The sequence below is a fragment of the Setaria italica genome, chromosome IV, assembly GCF_000263155.2.
Source record: "Setaria italica strain Yugu1 chromosome IV, Setaria_italica_v2.0, whole genome shotgun sequence".
NCBI classification, from domain to species: domain Eukaryota; kingdom Viridiplantae; phylum Streptophyta; class Magnoliopsida; order Poales; family Poaceae; genus Setaria; species Setaria italica.
The window spans coordinates 34,756,153-34,773,679 of NC_028453.1; the positions used below are offsets into that span (position 1 = coordinate 34,756,153).

At 50.9% G+C, this 17,527-nt stretch overlaps 2 protein-coding genes across 2 annotated transcripts; one reads left to right on the forward strand and one right to left on the reverse strand.

The window, feature by feature from the left end:
* Positions 1–3,342: 3,342 nt before the first annotated feature.
* On the forward strand, positions 3,343–5,512 carry LOC101777029 (acyl transferase 10). The gene is made up of 2 exons (XM_004965923.2): positions 3,343–3,977; positions 4,371–5,512. Exons 1-2 carry the CDS (start codon positions 3,444–3,446, stop codon positions 5,196–5,198), a joined length of 1,362 nt encoding a protein of 453 aa, XP_004965980.1. The 5' UTR covers positions 3,343–3,443; the 3' UTR covers positions 5,199–5,512.
* Positions 5,513–13,083: 7,571 nt separating this feature from the next.
* LOC101777441 (F-box/kelch-repeat protein At1g80440-like) lies at positions 13,084–14,815 on the reverse strand. Its single transcript, XM_012845115.2, is given in 2 exon segments — positions 13,084–14,165; positions 14,167–14,815. Coding segments are annotated over 2 exon segments (1,137 nt in total). The 5' UTR covers positions 14,665–14,815; the 3' UTR covers positions 13,084–13,526.
* Positions 14,816–17,527: the final 2,712 nt, after the last annotated feature.

Genomic DNA, 17,527 nt, shown 5'->3' on the forward strand with positions numbered 1-17,527 from the left:
AAACATGTTCCATCTATAGCTACCTTATATGAGAACAGTGTTCCATTATGAAATAATGTTACATCAGTCGGTGAATTCATTTGTAGATTAACGCCACTTTCACTGCATCTTGACAGGAGACGTGGACGTGGGTTGTACTCTACAGGAGACGCGGGTTAAGAGTAAAAGGAGACGCGGTTTTTTCACGTCTCTAAACTTTCGTCTCTGATGACATGCCATCAGAGACGTGGAAAACCTGCGTCTCCGAAGTCCTTCAACCAGCGTCTCCTGTGAGTAACCAAGGAGACGCGAGTTCCTAACCAGCGTCTCCTATGTCGTTAACATAGGAGACACGTGTTGTTAATGCACGTCTCCTTTGGTAGTAGTATAGGAGACGCGTGTTGTTAACTAGCGTCTCTGAAATCCTTTAACCAACGTCTCCTTTGGTAAAGAACATGCGTCTCCTTTGAGAGTGATGTAGGAGACGCTGATTATTAACCAGTGTCTCCTATGGTACTCTTAGAGGAGACACGTGTTTACATCACACGTATCTCCAATTACAATGTTATGGGTTTCAAATACAGGTTCCATCCAGCACATCAACAGAAGGTAACATATTCATAGTATCATAGGCAGAACAGATTCATCAACATACTCATCGTCATTACAACTTAACAAGTTTCATAGGTAACAACTTAACACATGTCCACAGATCACAGAAACATGTTCACAGACCTAAGCAATTAAATGTCAATTCCTTGGTTGCTGTAGTGAAATTCTTCTTTCGCCGAGATCACCTAGTTGATGATGAATGAGGCAATATTTTTGTGAAGGCTAGCCAACACATCGTTGTCGAGGGGGGTTGTCATCACCTCAAAATCCTGATGGGAAAACATAACAAAGTCATCACATGTGTGAAAATATAACACATGCATGTTTCTAGCTTACACCTAGAAAAATGCTACAAATTTGTATGCATTCTGGATGGCATCCTAGGCCTCACATGTGTGCAGCAGGTTCATTCCATTGCAAACCATGGATCACACATTTGCACTCAACAGTCAACTTTTCTAACCCAGGCCTAGGGGCGGATCTAGGGCCCAGGCTGCCCGGGCTACAGCTCGGGGCGAGCCCATGTAGTCCCTTTAACATATGTGATATTTAGCCTAACAAAAGGAGGTTTATGAGGCAAGATTAGACTATTTTGGTTGTGATTCAGCAACTTAGCCCGGGGTGCAGCCCTGTTTTGGATCCGCCCCTGCCCAGGCCAGTGTAATAACTACAGTAAATAGTCCATGGCCAAAATAGTCCATGGATGGCCAGTGTACGTGTTCAATTGTGAAATCATGGTAGGCCGTGAATGTGAAAGTGCCACCCTTTTTTTTTAAAAAAAAAAGAAGTTACAAAACAGACCGAATCGTCAGCTTCGTAAATCTAATCCAGTTGGTGCGATCGTGACGTACGGAAGGATGAAACAGTGACACAACAAGAAAACTAAAGGAAGCTGTTGACCTATGCACCATGGCGCAGCTAGAGAGGCAAAAATCTGCAGTTATAAGCACAATCTTCCCTACCTTTTCTTCAGTTATTTGTGTGGTGAAATGAAAAAGAAAGTGTAGCTAAGTTGGCACACAACCACCGCTGCTGATTCCCATATATATAAACAACGCTCTAGCTGCTCACAGTGTTTCAACTTCGCCCGTACTTTGCTAGGGACTTCACTTTTTTTTCCTTTTTCTGCACGATGGTTACGTATGGCTTCTTTGAAGTGTATAGGATAATGCCACTTGAAAGCATGCAAGGCAAATAACCCGTGTAAGGTCTCGTGCTCAATTTTGAAATCAAGTTAGGTGGCAAATTGTTTAAGCCAAAAGGGTATTCGAAATGTTGAGTTGATGCATCAAGAGTCACCAAAAAAGTTCAAGATGGAGTCAAATGTAACAACCAATATACCCAAAGGCTAACTACTAACATTAATTAAGGAAAGCATGTATAACATGCTTCAGGAAAGCCAGGAAAAATAGAAACCAGGCTTAATGTTCTCCCGCTAGTTTTGAGACTATTTTTTTTTCCAAGTTGGTTTGGTTTTTCTCCTCCTTTTTTTTTCTCTCAGTCTCGGCTAGCTGTGCCCGGCATCAGTTGTATTGTGCGTTATTGCACGAAGTCGTTTTAGTTCCTCTCTTTTTATTTTGTTTCTTTTCGCTTCTAGTAATAAAAATACGGCACCAAATATGAAGTGGATCTAGTTAGGAAGCATCTCCCAAGGGTGTACGAAGCTCGGTTACCCTCTCCCAAGGGTGTCGCCCTCAGCTTTTGGAGAGTGTCTTTTTTTCCATAAATATTTCCCAATAACTAGTTATATGGATATCTTAATATCACTTTCAGTGTTATTGGAAGAGTTGCTTTTGCAGTCTCTCAGTAATCTCATCTCAATCCAACTACCGTATTGGGAGAGTCACAACTCCTCCTTTATTTAGAGAGAGTTGGAGTGAATTATTGGGTTGTCCCAATAATTATTAGGAAAAGAGAAAGGTAAAGGGAGACTGTTGGAATACTATTTTCTTACCAACTCTCCTAATATGGTAGTTGAATTGGAGGAAGGGAGACTGTTGGAGATGCTCTAACCGGGTGTAAATAAAGATTAAAACCCACTTTGATATCGTGCTTAGAGATGCACTAACTAGCCCACCAAAGTTTTAATACGACGGGAGCATCACTTGTAGGCTTTATTTGGCCTACTCGTGAATTCAAAGTGAAACCTAGCGTAACTCTCCTTTGCTGTAATTTGAAAAGTCAACCACATTTATTACTCTCCTGCTATGCTACAAGGGCAGCCACAATGTGACAAAAAAGATAGCATTAAGCATTCAATGCAGCTATAGTCATTGACTTTTACCATTGTAGGAACACACCACAAGTACCGTCCGGTAAAAATGAATCTAGGTGTGACAACAAGACAATAAAATACAAGCCGATTCACATGGAAGGTGATTTCTTTTTCTTACTCCAGCCGGACCCACCTTTGGTCCCACCCTTATTGCCATACCACACATTCACATTGCCCTTCCCCTAATGGGATCTATACATCGATGCCTGACTAAATTCCGTTCGGTGCAATTGTGGTGGCAGGACGACGCTACACGACGAGTGAGATTAATGGAGGCCGTGAACTGTGTACTACACATTACAGTGCAGGCGTGCAGCTAAAACCTCCTTGAGTGGTAGGCGCAACATCTCCTTGCCTTTTTAGTCAACAAAATGATCTGAAGCACAAAAAGTGTTAGCAGGAAGTTGGCACCCAACTACCGCTGGGCTCCTATAAAAGCCCCGCGCCGTTTCGCTATGCAACCCCACAACTCACCGAGCCATCTCCCTCTCCATTTCTGATTTCTCCCGCGCCCTACAAGAACGCGCCAAGGGCCGAGGCCAACCCTGCGCCTAGCAGAGAAAACCAGAGAGCCGCCATGGGCATGTTCACGGTGACCAAGCTGTCCGAGGGACCCGTGCGGCCGTCCGCCGCCACGCCGTCGGAGACGCTGCCCATGGCCTGGGTCGACCGGTACCCGACGCACCGCGGCCTCGTCGAGTCCGCGCACATCTACCGCAACGTCGCGGACACGCTGCTGCCGGCGCCGGCGCCGGCGTCGGAGGGAGAGGCTGATCGTTACGCCGTGGCCGACGCCGCCCTGCTGCAGGCGGCGACCAACAACAACAGGACGAATAAGAAATCCCCGGCGGCGGTGGTGCGCGGCGCGCTGGCGGACGCGCTGGTGCACTACTACCCGTTCGCGGGGCGGATCGTGGAGGACGTCCCGGGGCGCCCCGCCGTGCTGTGCTCCGGCGAGGGCGTCTACTTCGTGGAGGCCGCCGCCAACTGCGCCCTCGCCGACGTCAACTTCCTGGAGCGCCCGCTTCTGCTCGCCAAGGACCAGCTCGTGCCGTGCCCCACGCCGGAGCTCTGGCCCGTCGAGCCGCACAACACCCTCGCCATGTTACAGGTGCGGTTGGATCTACTTGCTTGTCCGTTTTGCACCGCACGTACAAGCTTTCCTTCTTCAAGTGATCGATTTGGCACCCCGACCAAACATAATTGGCATAGATCGGGGTCTTTATTTGTTTGTTATCTTTTCCACGGCCATATTTTAGGCATGTGCGTATTAGCATAGCTTTGAACAGAGCTAAACCTGTCTGTGTTCGTTAGAAGTCAACGGTTGGATTCACTGGTGCAAGTGAAATACTTCTCTCTTTTTTCAATCTCCATCAATCTGAACTCTGAATTGCTAGTACTATTAGAATATTATTGGTAACTACTTATCCTACCTAGATTGGTGATGGTCATATACATATACAACGTGAATGAAATTTTTATGTCGTGATCTACCTTCAATCAGGTCACGACCTTCACCTGCGGTGGCTTCGTGGTCGGCCTGCGCACCAACCACGCGGTGGCGGACGGCACGGGCGCGGCGCAGTTCCTGAACGCTGTCGGCGACCTCGCCCGCGGGCTGCCGGAGCCCCGCGTGAAGCCCGTCTGGGCCCGGGACCGCTTCCCCGACCCGGACATCAAGCCCGGCCCGCTCCCGGAGCTGCCGGTGCTGGCCCTCGAATACATCGCCTTCGACTTCCCCGCCGCCTACATCGGAAAGCTCAAGTCGCAGTACGCGGCGTCCACGGGCGGCAAGATCTGCTCGGCCTTCGACATCGTCATCGCCAAGCTCTGGCAGTGCCGGACGCGGGCCATCGACGCCGGCGCCGACGTCAGGCTCTGCTTCTTCGCCAGCGTCCGCCACGTGCTGAAGCTGGAGCCGGGCTACTACGGCAACGCCATCTTCCCCGTGAAGGTGTCGGCGCCGGCGGAGAAGGTGGCGGGATCGTCGGTGATCGAGCTCGTCGGCATGGTGCGGGACGCGAAGCGGCGGATGGCCGAGGAGTGCCTGAGCTGGGCGGAGGACCGCACCGGCGGGCGCGACCCGTTCCAGATGACCTTCAACTACGAGTCCGTGTACGTGTCGGACTGGAGCAAGCTCGGGTTCAACGACGTGGACTACGGGTACGGCGCGCCCATGTCCGCCGGCCCGCTGGTGAACTGCGACCTCATCGCGTCGGTCATCGTCATGAGGGCGCCCGCGCCGCTCGCCGGAACGCGGCTGCTGGCCAGCTGCGTCACCAAGGAGCACGCCGACGACTTCGCCCGCAGGATGCGGGAGGATCTCGTCTGACGTGGTGCATGCGTACGTGAGGAACTAGGCCGCCGTATACCTACGTGTGATCTATGAGAGCTACGTTGGGAGAGCTATACGAAATGGTATTGTATTCCTGTCTAGAAGATTACTACGTACATGGCACTTGATGTACAAAGTGCAGTGTGTGCAGACAAAATTTCATGGAGTTGTTGAGCGGTGGCTGACGAGGAAGCGTCACTCACTAGTGTCCACGTCGAGAGAAACACACTCCATATCTAAGTGGATGTGAAGTCTAACAATATCCATATACCACATCACACGATTCAGTTTGGGCGTGTACTCATATGTAACCCATATGCGTGATAAAGTATCACTACGGGAAACCTCAAAGTCGCCGAGTGTAATTTCTTCGCCGAGTGTATTATTGCGGGCACTTGGCGAAGGACCGGTTGCCGAGTGCAATCCTAGAAACACTCGGCAAAAATAATATACTCGGCGAAAACACGATTTGCCGAGTGCCACCAAAAAAACACTCGGCAAACACCCACGGGGCACTCAGCAAACCTGGGGCACTCGGCAAATCCTTGAGCACGTGACTTCCACGTGCCGCGCTGTGCCGCCGCCGTGACGGACGTTAAGGTTTGCCGAGTGTCGACGGGGGGCACTCGGCAAACACCGAGTGTCTCGATGGGGCACTCGGCAAACATGGAGTTTGCCGAGTGTCATCCCCCGGGCACTCGGCAAACCTTGGGGGTTGCCGAGTGTTTTTTGGCACACTCGGCAAAAAAAAAATCCTCCTCCGCCCTCCAAACTTTTTATACTCCACATGTATAAGATTTGGCACTGCATGGTACAAGGTGGACTTCTTATTGACCTGTTTGCTATATTTAATTAATTAATTTCATTTAGAGTAAATTGTTGATTTAAGTCAAATTTGAACCGCAGGTGATTGGAATAATGGAATAATATGAGTGGAAAAATCATATTCATGTTATTGAGTCCAAATTGAGGTCTCACCCAGAAAATAAAAAGAAATTTCGAACATTTTGTTAAGGAAACACGACTACGAACGTGGTGCCAAATGATTTTTTAATTCTCAAAAATACAAAGCCCTGGTGTTTGCCGAGTGCCTCCCGTCTGGCACTCGGCAAACCTGCCGTTACCCCCGACGCCATCATCGCGTATTTCGCCGAGTACATCTTTTCGCCGAGTGTTTTTTGACCGTTGGCAAAATGTTTGTCGAGTGCTCGCGTTTTGACACTCGGCAAACTAGGCTTTGCCGACAGAAAATTTACCGAGTGTTACACTCGGCAAAACCTTTGCCGAGTGTTTTTGGGGTTTCGCCGAGTGCCTGTGGCACTCGGCAAAGCTTCTGGTTCCCGTAGTGTATTATCAAGATGAATACTAAACATGTTGATATCTATGTTTCGAATGACCAAAATTGTGGCTGCAATCAAATGATCAGTTTCTCACCACGATGGTACTCAGATCCTATTGAGAATAAAGAAAAAGTACTTATGTATCGATCCAATAGGGTTGAGTGGGCGCGCGTATATATAAATGTATATATGTGTTCGTGTGTTTGTTTTTAAGAAATAAGTCCAAGTTGTAGGTTTCATATGATTGTGCATTACTCTTTCTATAAAATAATTTTTTTATGAATTATATATATTGATCGTTCGATTTTTACTATATAAGCGTAATAAATTAAACAAGAAACGATGTGCAACTTATGTGATGCCCACAAACCAATCATATTATAAAAGATACGTAGAAGAAATAATATATATGTTGTGCTTTGATGAAGAGATGAGAAGGAAACAAATATGTACTACAAGATAAATGCATGATTAAGAATATCATGTGGCAATTCTATTCTTTTAGTTGGTTAGCATGTAGTTTGAGTGGGTCAGATCTAGAAGTCCGACCTGACTTGTTGAGTTAAATCCTATTTGGACATGTGGGTCGGCTTAGACGATGCTCACTTTGTAATCACAGTTGTTTCATCATTGGTATTATCTCCTATCGAGCATCGCCTCTAGAACTTTATATAGCAATATCATCTGCTACTTCGTATTGAAAATTATATCTATGCTTTTTAGGTATTATATGATTGAGTTTGTGATCAGACATATGTTTTTGAGGTGTGACTTGTATTCTTGTGGAATTCCCCTCTTCTGATCGTTTGGAGATTAAAGGGAATATACATTTTTTTCTACCAATTCTAAATTGTGAATATGTAAAAGAATGGACAAACTCTTTGAGCATTCCTTGTCACATCATTCTTCCTCATGTCCTTGGAACCCTAGCGCTACCGTCACTAATCGCTCCCATGTGCTCCTTCATAAAAACACTATTATATTCCATCACCGATGTTGTACTACGATATCGTTCGAGTTCGGTTTTTCGGGTTCGGGATTGTTATGGGGGTGAATGGATGGCTGAATCCGGTCTGATCAGCTGACGGGATGCAACTTCGTCTTGATGATTGCCTAGACAAGCTGCTGGACCTGGCTTTGGATACGAAAAATTTCAACGCTTCTGCAGAGGTTGGCTGGCGGGGTGCAAGCGGTGCATGCGCGCAGACTAAAATCTGCTGGACGCGTGCTTCATCTGGACAACCAGTCAAGTGTGCCGCGTGGCCATTCTGCATACCTCCAGGCAACCAATCAGAAGGTACTTGCATGGCCTTAGCCTGACCCAAGGGAATATGTTTGGAAGGAGGGGGCTAAATTTTAGCCCTCGTCACATCGAATGTTTGGATACTAATTAGAAGTATTAAACTTAGATTAATTACAATACTAATTACACAACCTCTAGGCTAAATCGCGAGACGAATCTATTAAACCTAATTAGTTCATGATTTGACAATGTGGTGCTACAGTAACCATTCACTAATGATGGATTAATTAGGCTTAATAGATTTGTCTCGCGATTTAGCCTAGGGATTCTGCAATTAGTTTTGTAATTAGCTTATGTTTAGTCCTCCTAATGAGTATCCGAACATCCAATGTGACAGGGCTAAAGTTTAGCCCTCTCCTCCCAAACACCCCCGTGTGAGCCAGGCTACACTATTGCAAGAAACCAATCAGACCCTATATGTTCACTCTCTAGTGGCTTTAGAAGGAAGGTTATATCAGTGGAAGTTAGTGGTGTGTGGAGAACTCCACAAATAAGTGTACACAATAATACTCATGTTTTTTGTTCCTAAATATTTGCCATTCTATTATATGATTTTTCCAAGCAAGTGAAGAATCTGTTGAACTAGAAAACAACGAACGAACTTTAAGGGCATGTTGTCTATGCATCATAAAGTACAAGCTTCTTATGCTTTGCAAGTCGTGCGAATTTAGGGGCTTCATGATTCCACTCTCCACATGGGTCAGGGTATATCTCAGTAAACGTCGTGCCACCTCCAGACTTCAGTGATGAGAAAATTACTTGGTCAGTTGGCTCATAGATATCTGATAAATAGTAATTAATCATGATGTAGTTCTTCTATTCAAAACATAAAAATAACTAGTGTTTTCATATGATCATATTTAAAATAGACGTTATCATTTTTACGTATCAATGTTAATGCCTTTTGTATATAACATCTTTTATCTAGAGACATCTTTAAAAGCACCGAGCTTTGTATGATGTTTATATTACCTTGCAGGAATACTGCATATTTCATTTCAATAACATTCTAGAAGTTTTCTTTAATTTGTGAGTTAAAAAATGTTTTACAGGTGACAATGGATATGCTATGTTAAGGTAATACTTTTAAAGAAACAATATATCATAATCATTTTCTATCATATGTGAGGAGCATTAAGATAAGAAGAAGTGTATATGATTGTCTTAAGTTGAAAAATATGATTGCCTTCCTGCTAGTTGTGAAAGTAGATTTCTTGATAAAGGTTGAATTTTAGTTTGTCGGTATATATAATTTGTTCTTTTATATTGATGATTAAGCCGTCAAGTGTCAAGGCTAAAATGTTTGACTTTAGATAGACTTATATTTTGTGATATATAGGAGGTCCTAGTATTGTATTTACACCGACAGGTTGACCCAGTATCTAGTGCGCAAAGTAAGGTCGTGTTTCTTTCTTTTGACCAGCGAAGTGTGATCGTGTTTCATCTCTCCTGGATCTACACGAGCAGTTTTTGTTTACTCCGAGACATGGGCCGACAGGAATCGATAGATGTGGATAGGTGCTTAGGTAGCAGTAGCAGTGGAGAGTCAACTGATTAATAAGCACGTGGTCCATGTTGTTGCTCGAGGTATTTTATTTCCTGTTGGCTGTTGCGCATAAAAACGCTGGTGAAAAATTGGGTTTTAGTCCCGGTTGGAGGGACAGGTCTCAAAAATCTAACCGGGACTAATCATTCGGGACTAAAAGTTCCATCTTTAGTTCCGGGTATTTCACCGAGACTAAAAAGTTCTTAAAAAATAAAAAAAAAGTGGGCCGCGCGGCCCTAGCTGCTCGTGCCCCACCACCGCGCTCCTGCCACAGGTCGCGCGTCGTTCCATGGCCTTGGCCATGGCTGCCGGTGCCCCGCCACCCCTAGCAAGCCGACCGCGGGAGGCGGTCCCGGCCGCCGCGTGCCCCACCCTCGCCCCGCTGCTCGGGCAGTTGCCCGTGCCGGCCTGCTCGTGCTGGCCCCGTGCTGGCCGCCTGCCCGCTCCGGCTCGCCCGCCCGCGCCGGAGCTGCCAGCCTGGAAGAAAGGGAGAGGAGGACGAGGAAGAAAGGGAGAGGAGGATGAGGAAGAAGAGCGTTGCCTGTGTGCGCAAGATAAGAAAGGGAGAGGAGGAGAAGATAAGGTGGAAAGAGGGGGGAGCCGCGTGGAAAAGGGGTCTTTTAGTCTCGGTTGGAGGCACCGACTGGGATTAAACGTCCCACCAGATTTCCTCCATTACAATCGGGACTAAAGGGGGTTCTTTAATCCTGGTTGATATCACTAACTGGGATTAAAGGGCCCGTTGGAGGTGGCCCTCGATGATGGGAATTTGACTCGGGACTAAAGGCCCTTTAGTCCTGGATCGAAAAACAACCCGAACTAAAAATGTTGAGTGGAAGGTTTCTTCTCTACTTAGTGAAAGCGCAAGAGGTTTGGTTGCTAAAAGACTCGGCAGTAGTTTAGATTGCACGAGATGGTCTTTTTGTCTCGGCTCTGGGACTAATATTATCTACGGTTTTGCATAGTGCTTGACGTCTTGGAAAGACACATCTTGGTTTGGTCTACGTCCTTCTCATGAAGTCAGCAGGTAGAAACGAGAACAAGTAAAATTTGGTGGATACCCAAAAAAAAAAGGTCGTTGGAGTCGACTTGCTGGCCGATATGGCCATGCGTGCGTCGTCATCTGATATAGAGTATTTGCAACGCGTAAAGCTGCCGTCAGCGAGTGCTCCTTCAACGTGATCCGCAACTAAGAGCTGCGAGGCTGCGATCGAAGAGGTAGGATGAGTGGCGCGTGACACTGGAAGCCTAAACGATCCCGATTTCGTCGCTCGTTCTCCTCTTCTCGATGAATTTTTCACATGGTGTGAGTAACGCTAATGCGCTTTGCCGGCCGGCCGTTTTCCTCGGACGTGCTCTTCCGGTCTTCCTACAAGATGCATGATGCGTTCTGTTTTTTCAGCTTCGTCTGTTCACTATGAATCCATGCAAGAATATGAGTCGATTCTTTCTCACTACCTCCAGTGATGATGAATCAATTCATCTCCTCCACATCAAACCATGATTAGCTTTTGGAGGGACCGCAGGAGATGTCTTTAAGACTTGGCGATGCACAGTCCATGTGACCATGTCACACCATGTATATAGCACAATAAAACCTGGCGTGGTGATGTTAAACATCAGCGCGATCAAGGTTGGCGTGGACCCAGTCGCCGAGAGCTGTTCTTTTTTAAAAATCGTTTTAAAAAATCAAAATATCTTTAAAACAAATACGCGGCTGGTGCGGGGCGCGGGCCTGAAGCTGCAGCGGTGCATCTTGCTGTATGGGTGGGCGGTGGGCTGTGATGGTCCGGCCTGTGAACCTTGTGTAAAGAAGGCCCACTCTCTGCTGCGTTGGTGTTTTGTTTGTATGGGAGCTAGTGTGATGGTGGATATGGTCTAGCAAAGAACAGAGAGCAACAAATGGGCCAATGAATGTTGGTTGGATCTCTGATGCGGGCTGCTTTAACTGGGTCGTCGATTTTGGCACCCGTCATCGTTCGTTCGTTCGTTTGGTCGCGTTTTGGTGCTCGCAGGGTCGCACACCTGCGCGTGGCACCCACTCGTCATTTTCCTTTTTTTGAAAGGGGCATCGAACGCCAAAAGAATTCCCCGCCTGAATACATTGCATTGGAGCCGCAATAAAAATCACCGCTCGAAGGTTACAACTCAGCACAGAGCACGGCCACTTGTCAGTGCCGGTGTTCTTGAGCCATAGCCTGAAATTTCGCAATTCTCAGGCATCTCATATGTAGGAGCTTCGGAGGAATAAACATGGCATCTCTGATCTCTGTGCACTACTCCTACATTCCGCCTTCCGGGCAATACACGCAGTAACCGATCGAGTTTACCACGATCATCTTTGCGTCGGGCCGGCGTAAGTATTCTCAGCCGAATAATACCAAATGATAGCAACTTCCTTGATGGCATTGCCCTGGCGGCCGGCAAGAATCCCTCTCACTCATCAATAAGACAATACTCCGATCCATCCCCGGGATCCAGACTAGACGCATCTTTAAATCCCCATTGACCGATGGAGACGACTCGAAGTGCGGACACCATCAAACCGATCCGCGCCAGCACCACCTTATCCGACGAGCAACGCCAGCCCAATCCATTCCGGCGGCGGAGGAGGACCCAAAAGCGACGTCAACCACTCAACCCTATCGAACCCCCAACAAACCTGAAAGTTCAAGTTCAAAGCCGACTCACTCGATAACTCACTCTACTCATCAATTAGCGGCTCTTGCAAATCAATGATGCATTCATGCCCACACGGTGAGAGAGAAGCCAAGAGGCCGCCCGCTGCCGTCCATACGTGATACGTGCATAGGAGCCGCGCGCTCCAGGAAAATATCGTCGAAACCGCGGCATGGCACACGAGTAAGCGCGGGTCCCCGTCGGTGGCGCCGTGACCGCATGGGCAGGCCGTGCCGCCGGGGACGTCTGCCTCGCGCCCGTTCGTTCTCCGCCGCTCGACGTGCGGCAGCCGGTTGCTTTCCGGGCTCAAAACCTCCTCCCCGCCGACACGCCGGTTCTGCTCCGACTCCCAGCGCGCGGGCGTCGTCGTCTGCTCGCGGCGCTCCGTTTCCCTTGCCACTTCCGGCGCTCGGCTTTCTGCCGTGAATCCGCGATGGGACTGTCTGCAATGAACACGCGAGGGAGGGGGACACTTTGGTGCCTGAATCTGACTGAGTCTCCATTAGTCCACTTGGCTCCTGTTTAGCGTTGGCGACCGACGCTGACGCCCGACCGTGCTAGCGTCACAAACTCCGGATCAGCGGCAGTAAGTGGTAACCGATCGTCGATCGAGCTGGTTCAGACTATTCCTTCTTCGTGCAAAGGCACTGATTCTGAACGAGCTAGAGGCCAGAGTTGCAGAGCGGAGACGCAGCTCTGGTTTCTCCCTGAAACGGTGCTGCCGAACTTCTCTCGGAACGTGCGTGACGTCAGTGGAAGATATGGACGCTGGGAAACGACGATGTAAATGCAGCGAGACGACGACATGGCTAGGGATAGAGACGACGGACTTCATTGTCACGTAATCTCCACGGTTGCAGAAGATTCCAAACGGACAGGTCCCCAAAACAGAGACTTTCTTGTCCGGCTAACAGTTCCAATTCCAACGAAAGGTTCTAGAACTTCAGAACACTAGCTAGAACTTGACTGAACTGAACATGCTGCGAAGAGACTTCGACGGAACAAATTTTGATGAAACAAAATATTCCGAACCTGCCATCCTTCACTCTTTTTCAAACATGTGCAGTGTATTCTTAGACCTGTTTGGATAGCCCTGTTGTATCAGGATATTTGATGCTAATTAAGAATATTAAATATAAACTAATTGTATGATGGAGGCTAAATCGCGAGACGAATCTATTAAGCCTAATTAGTCCATGATTTGATAATGTGGTGCTACCGTAACCATTTGCTAATGATGGATTAATTAGACTTAATAGATTTGTCTCGCGAATTAGCCTAGGAATTCTGCAATTAGTTTTATAATTCATTCATATTTAGTCTATCTAATTAGTATTCAAACATCCACGTGGTCTAATGCTATATACAACCGTGAGACGTATAGTTGCAGAGGCGCGTAGCTAGCTATGTATATGCGTACAGGCAGATCTGTTCTGCATTCTTCTACGTACACTTGATCAGATTTGAAGGGAGCAGGCGGCCTGCACGTGGCCGGAGAATTCGGGCGGCGCCGGCGCGCGCGCCCAGGACGCGCCCTTCCCGGCCTCCTCGCGGAGCACGTACACGGTCTGGTCCCCGCCGTGGCATCCGGCGCCGATCACCACGACGCGCCCGTCGGGGATGGCGGAGACGGTCGCCGCGGTGAGCGCGTCCTCCGGCACCTGCGCCACCGGGCGCCACGACGCGGCAGGGCCGTCGCGCGCCACGAGGTGGCCGTCGCGAAGCATGTACATCCGCTCCGACGCCCCCGGCGCCGCGCAGCAGGTCCTCGGGCACGCGCCGTCCTCGATCAGGCCGTCCTGGACGGGCACCCAGGCCGACGTCGCCGGGTCGAAGGCCTCCGCGGAGCCAACGAAGCGGCCCTGCGCCTGCGTCGGGTACCCGCCGACGACGAGGAACCTGCCGGCGACGCAGAGGCCGCGCGGCTCGTCGCGCTCCGCCGCCATGTCCGGGAGCCACGCCCACGCGTCGGCGTCCGGGTCGTACGCCAGCGCGGACCGCAGCGCGTTCTTCTCCTCGTCGTGGCCGCCGGCCACGTACACGGCGCCGCCGACGGCCGCGCAGGCGAAGAAGGACCGCCGCGGCCCGGGCATGGGGCGCGCCGCGCCGCCACGCACCGGTGAGGAAGTCGTACACGAACACCGCGTCCATCGGCGCCCACGTCTCCGGATCCCAGCCGCCGACGACCACCAGCCGCTTCCTCCCCTGCCCGCCGTCCAAGGCGGCCACCTGGCAGAACAGGGGCAGGCTCTCCGTCGGCCCGGGCAGCGCCGGCAGCGGCGCCCACCGCCCCTCCACCGGGTCCAGCAGCACCATCCGGTACGAGTTCGCGGGCCCCCCCGAGGCCGCGGTCGACGAGTGCTTGTGCGCCGCCGGAGCCGCGTCGTCGGCCGGCGCCGCTGGCTGCGCCTGGGCAAGCGCGAGCACCGGCCGCGCCAGCCCCTCCGCCCGGCGCAGGCGGTGGTAGTCCGGCGACTCCACCTCCGACTTCCACTGGCGCGAGATGCGGCGGACCACCGGCAGCTGGTCGAAGCCCACCCGGACGAGGCACTCCCTCGCCACCTCCTCCGGCAACCCGGGGATCAGCTCACCCATTGCAGATAATGCCTTGATCAGCTGCGTCTGGCCGTAAGCGATGTTCCGATCGATGGATCGAAGCTGGATTCGTGCAAGAAACGAGAGGCTGTTCTCTGAGCTCTGTGTGTGTTTGATGGTTTTTTGTGTGAGGCGAGTGGCGGGAGCAGATTGGGGTATTTATATGGAGATGGAGGCTGGGGCAGACAGAGCAATAGCAAGCGCGCGATATTTTGAGGACTGTGTGGGTCCAGTTGCTTCCAGAGCTTTTTTGTTCAATGATTTACGTGTGGGGATGGCTTCTCCTGGATTTTAATCCGTTTGTGATAAACCACATGTCACTTCGTTTGTCAGGATGCGTTGTCGATAGGCACAAATGGCATGTCGATAGGCTTCGCTAGAGGTAAGCGTGCCACGTCAGCGATGAGAACTGAGGATCGCAGGCTTCGCCTTCCCACGACATTCAGTAAACAGTTAACGAAATGAGAAGCAAAATTTAGGACTGAACAAGGAACTGCTGTAAAGTACAGTACACTCAGCTAGTTGACCACTGGATCGGAAGAAGAGGCGCGGCGAAAGGCCAGGGACCACGGGCGCAGCGGGAGACCGACACGGAAGACTTCTCCGCGGGCGCGCCGTGGCGCCGGGAACCCAATGCGGAGGCCCCGCGTGGCCCGTCGAGACCACAGATCAGCGCTCCCGGTCCCGTACTCCCATCCCTTGTCCTCATCCGAGCGGGTGGATTCCGCGTCCGAATCAGCAGCGGCTCACGCTGCGACGCTCCCCGCGCGCCGCCATCCCTGAATCCCTGCCCGCAGCTGATATCACGGGGACCCCGGACCCGGATGCCCGGATCTTCTAGCGGTTTCGCAAGGACCGGGCCGTTGCCTCCGGGATTCAAGATGAGACCAATTTGGAGGTCGAAGCTCCCGAAAGCAGAGTTGTTTGTGTACCAGCGCTGTAGCAGCCACATAAGTATCCTGCCTCGTGCACGTGTGACTGTGCGAGGCTCCGCTCGACGCCAAGGGATTGAACTCACAGGACAGATGTCGCGGTTCCATTGGAACCTGGCGTTACGCAACATCGGCCCTCGCCACATGTCCGGCGATGCACGGTTTTCGAGTGATACCGTTATTCTGCCACTCGGGGGGATCATGAGTTCACGACTCATTGAGAGCTCCCGCAAAGCACACGCGTCGCAGCCTGCGTAGTTCTCGGATCGGCCGGCCGGCCGTCACGCCCGCCATTTCCCCACGAATCCTCTGAACGGCGCGCCGCACGTCAGAGGCCATGTGCTCCCTGCCGGCACCAGCCTGATCCTGGAGTGTGTTTGGTTCTGATGTCAAATTGAGTCAGAACGGGTTCGATCCTCGTGTTTATTAAAAAAGTATATGGGTTGGATCGGACTCAGGAGGGAATATTCGAGTGTGTTTGGTTTGAGGGTTAGAGTGGGTTGGGTTGGGTCGAACCCAATTAGCACGGTGTTTCGGTTCAAAATATAGTGTGTTGTGTTCATCCCTGATAGAGAATATACCCTGCATGTGCGGGTTGGGATGGTCCGACCCAGTTGGCTCCCACGCATGCCGTCTCACTCCGTTGGTGGAGGAGAAGGGCGGCGCTACGGGGAGGCTGACGCACCGGAGGCCGATGCGGGGGAGGCCAGTGCCGGGGAAGGCCGCGCGGCGGAGGCCGGTGCGGGGAAGGCCGACGCCAGGGAGGCCGACGGGACGGAGGCTGGCGTAGGGGAGGTTGACGCCAGGGAAGAGGAAGGGCGGCCAGGCGAGCTCGAGCTCCACCCAGGAAAGCTTTGCCACCGGCCAGGTAAGCGTGGGCTCCGCCCAGGGGAGCTCCGCCGCCGGGACGGTAGGGGTGGCGGCGTGGAGATCCCGATGGGGGCAGACGGCGCCACTGGCGAGAAGCAGAGGTGGGGCTGGCGGGGGAGGATGAGGTAGGGCTCGAGGGAGCAGAGGCGGGGCTGTCGGGGGAGGATGAGGTTTGGCTTGAGGGAGGAGAGGCGGGGCTGACGGGAGAGGATGAGGATGAGGAAGAACGTAGAAGAAAAAAATAATACAAGAGAATGATAAGTGGGTCCCACTATTGACACGCAGGCTCCACAATTTACTATAGCTAACGGTGTTAAGGTGGCATCCATCCCATTCCAATAACCTTTCCAACCAAATAAAATATTGGGTTGGACCCATACTCATCAACCAAATATGAGATGGGTTGAACTCAATCCAAAAATAGGTTGGACCCGACCCAACCCACTTCATCCCAAAACCAAACAATGGGGGTCGAGTGCATCCGCCCAAAATGAGCGGACGCACTCAACCCAGATGGACGTCGTTCCTAGGCCGTTTCACGTGTGTGTGCAGACGAGTGAGAGAGGGTGGCGTAGAGGAGCGTGACGAGGAGGCTGGCGTAGAAGGGACGACTGACGTAGAGGGGCAGCGGCTGGCGTAGAGGAGGAGACCACCGCGGGGGAGGGAGGGAGGAGCGGCGGCCGAAGCGGGAAGAGGGAGGAGCGGCTCTTAGGGTGGGCGCACAGGACTGCCGGGGTGAGCTCGAGCTCTTATTGTGCCATGGATTGGAAAAACTTCGATTATGGCCATCCTTGACATCGATTCACGAAGATGGGGTGCTCAAATGAGTTCGTCTTGAAGCAAGGAAGCTTTGACTCTGAGGGATTGAGTTAGGACTAACTACGGACAAAAAATTTCTCCGACAAGGAAGTAATCGAAGTTTGACGAGCGAATTTTGATGCTAGCTGGAGTAAATCCAATATTCGGTGGAGGGGATTGAAGTAGCCAGGTGGAGGAAGACAGCAACCGGCGCTACGAGCTCTCGTGGAGGCGGGCGACTGGATGCGCGACCCTTGGTTAGC

Excerpts from the sequence above, each read along its gene's own strand:
- LOC101777029 (XM_004965923.2), top strand. The coding sequence starts at position 3,444 with ATGGGCATGTTCACGGTGACCAAGCTGTCCGAGGGACCCGTGCGGCCG. Across the intron at positions 3,978-4,370 it reads ACACCCTCGCCATGTTACAG|GTCACGACCTTCACCTGCGG; the intron begins GTGCGGTTGGAT and ends ACCTTCAATCAG.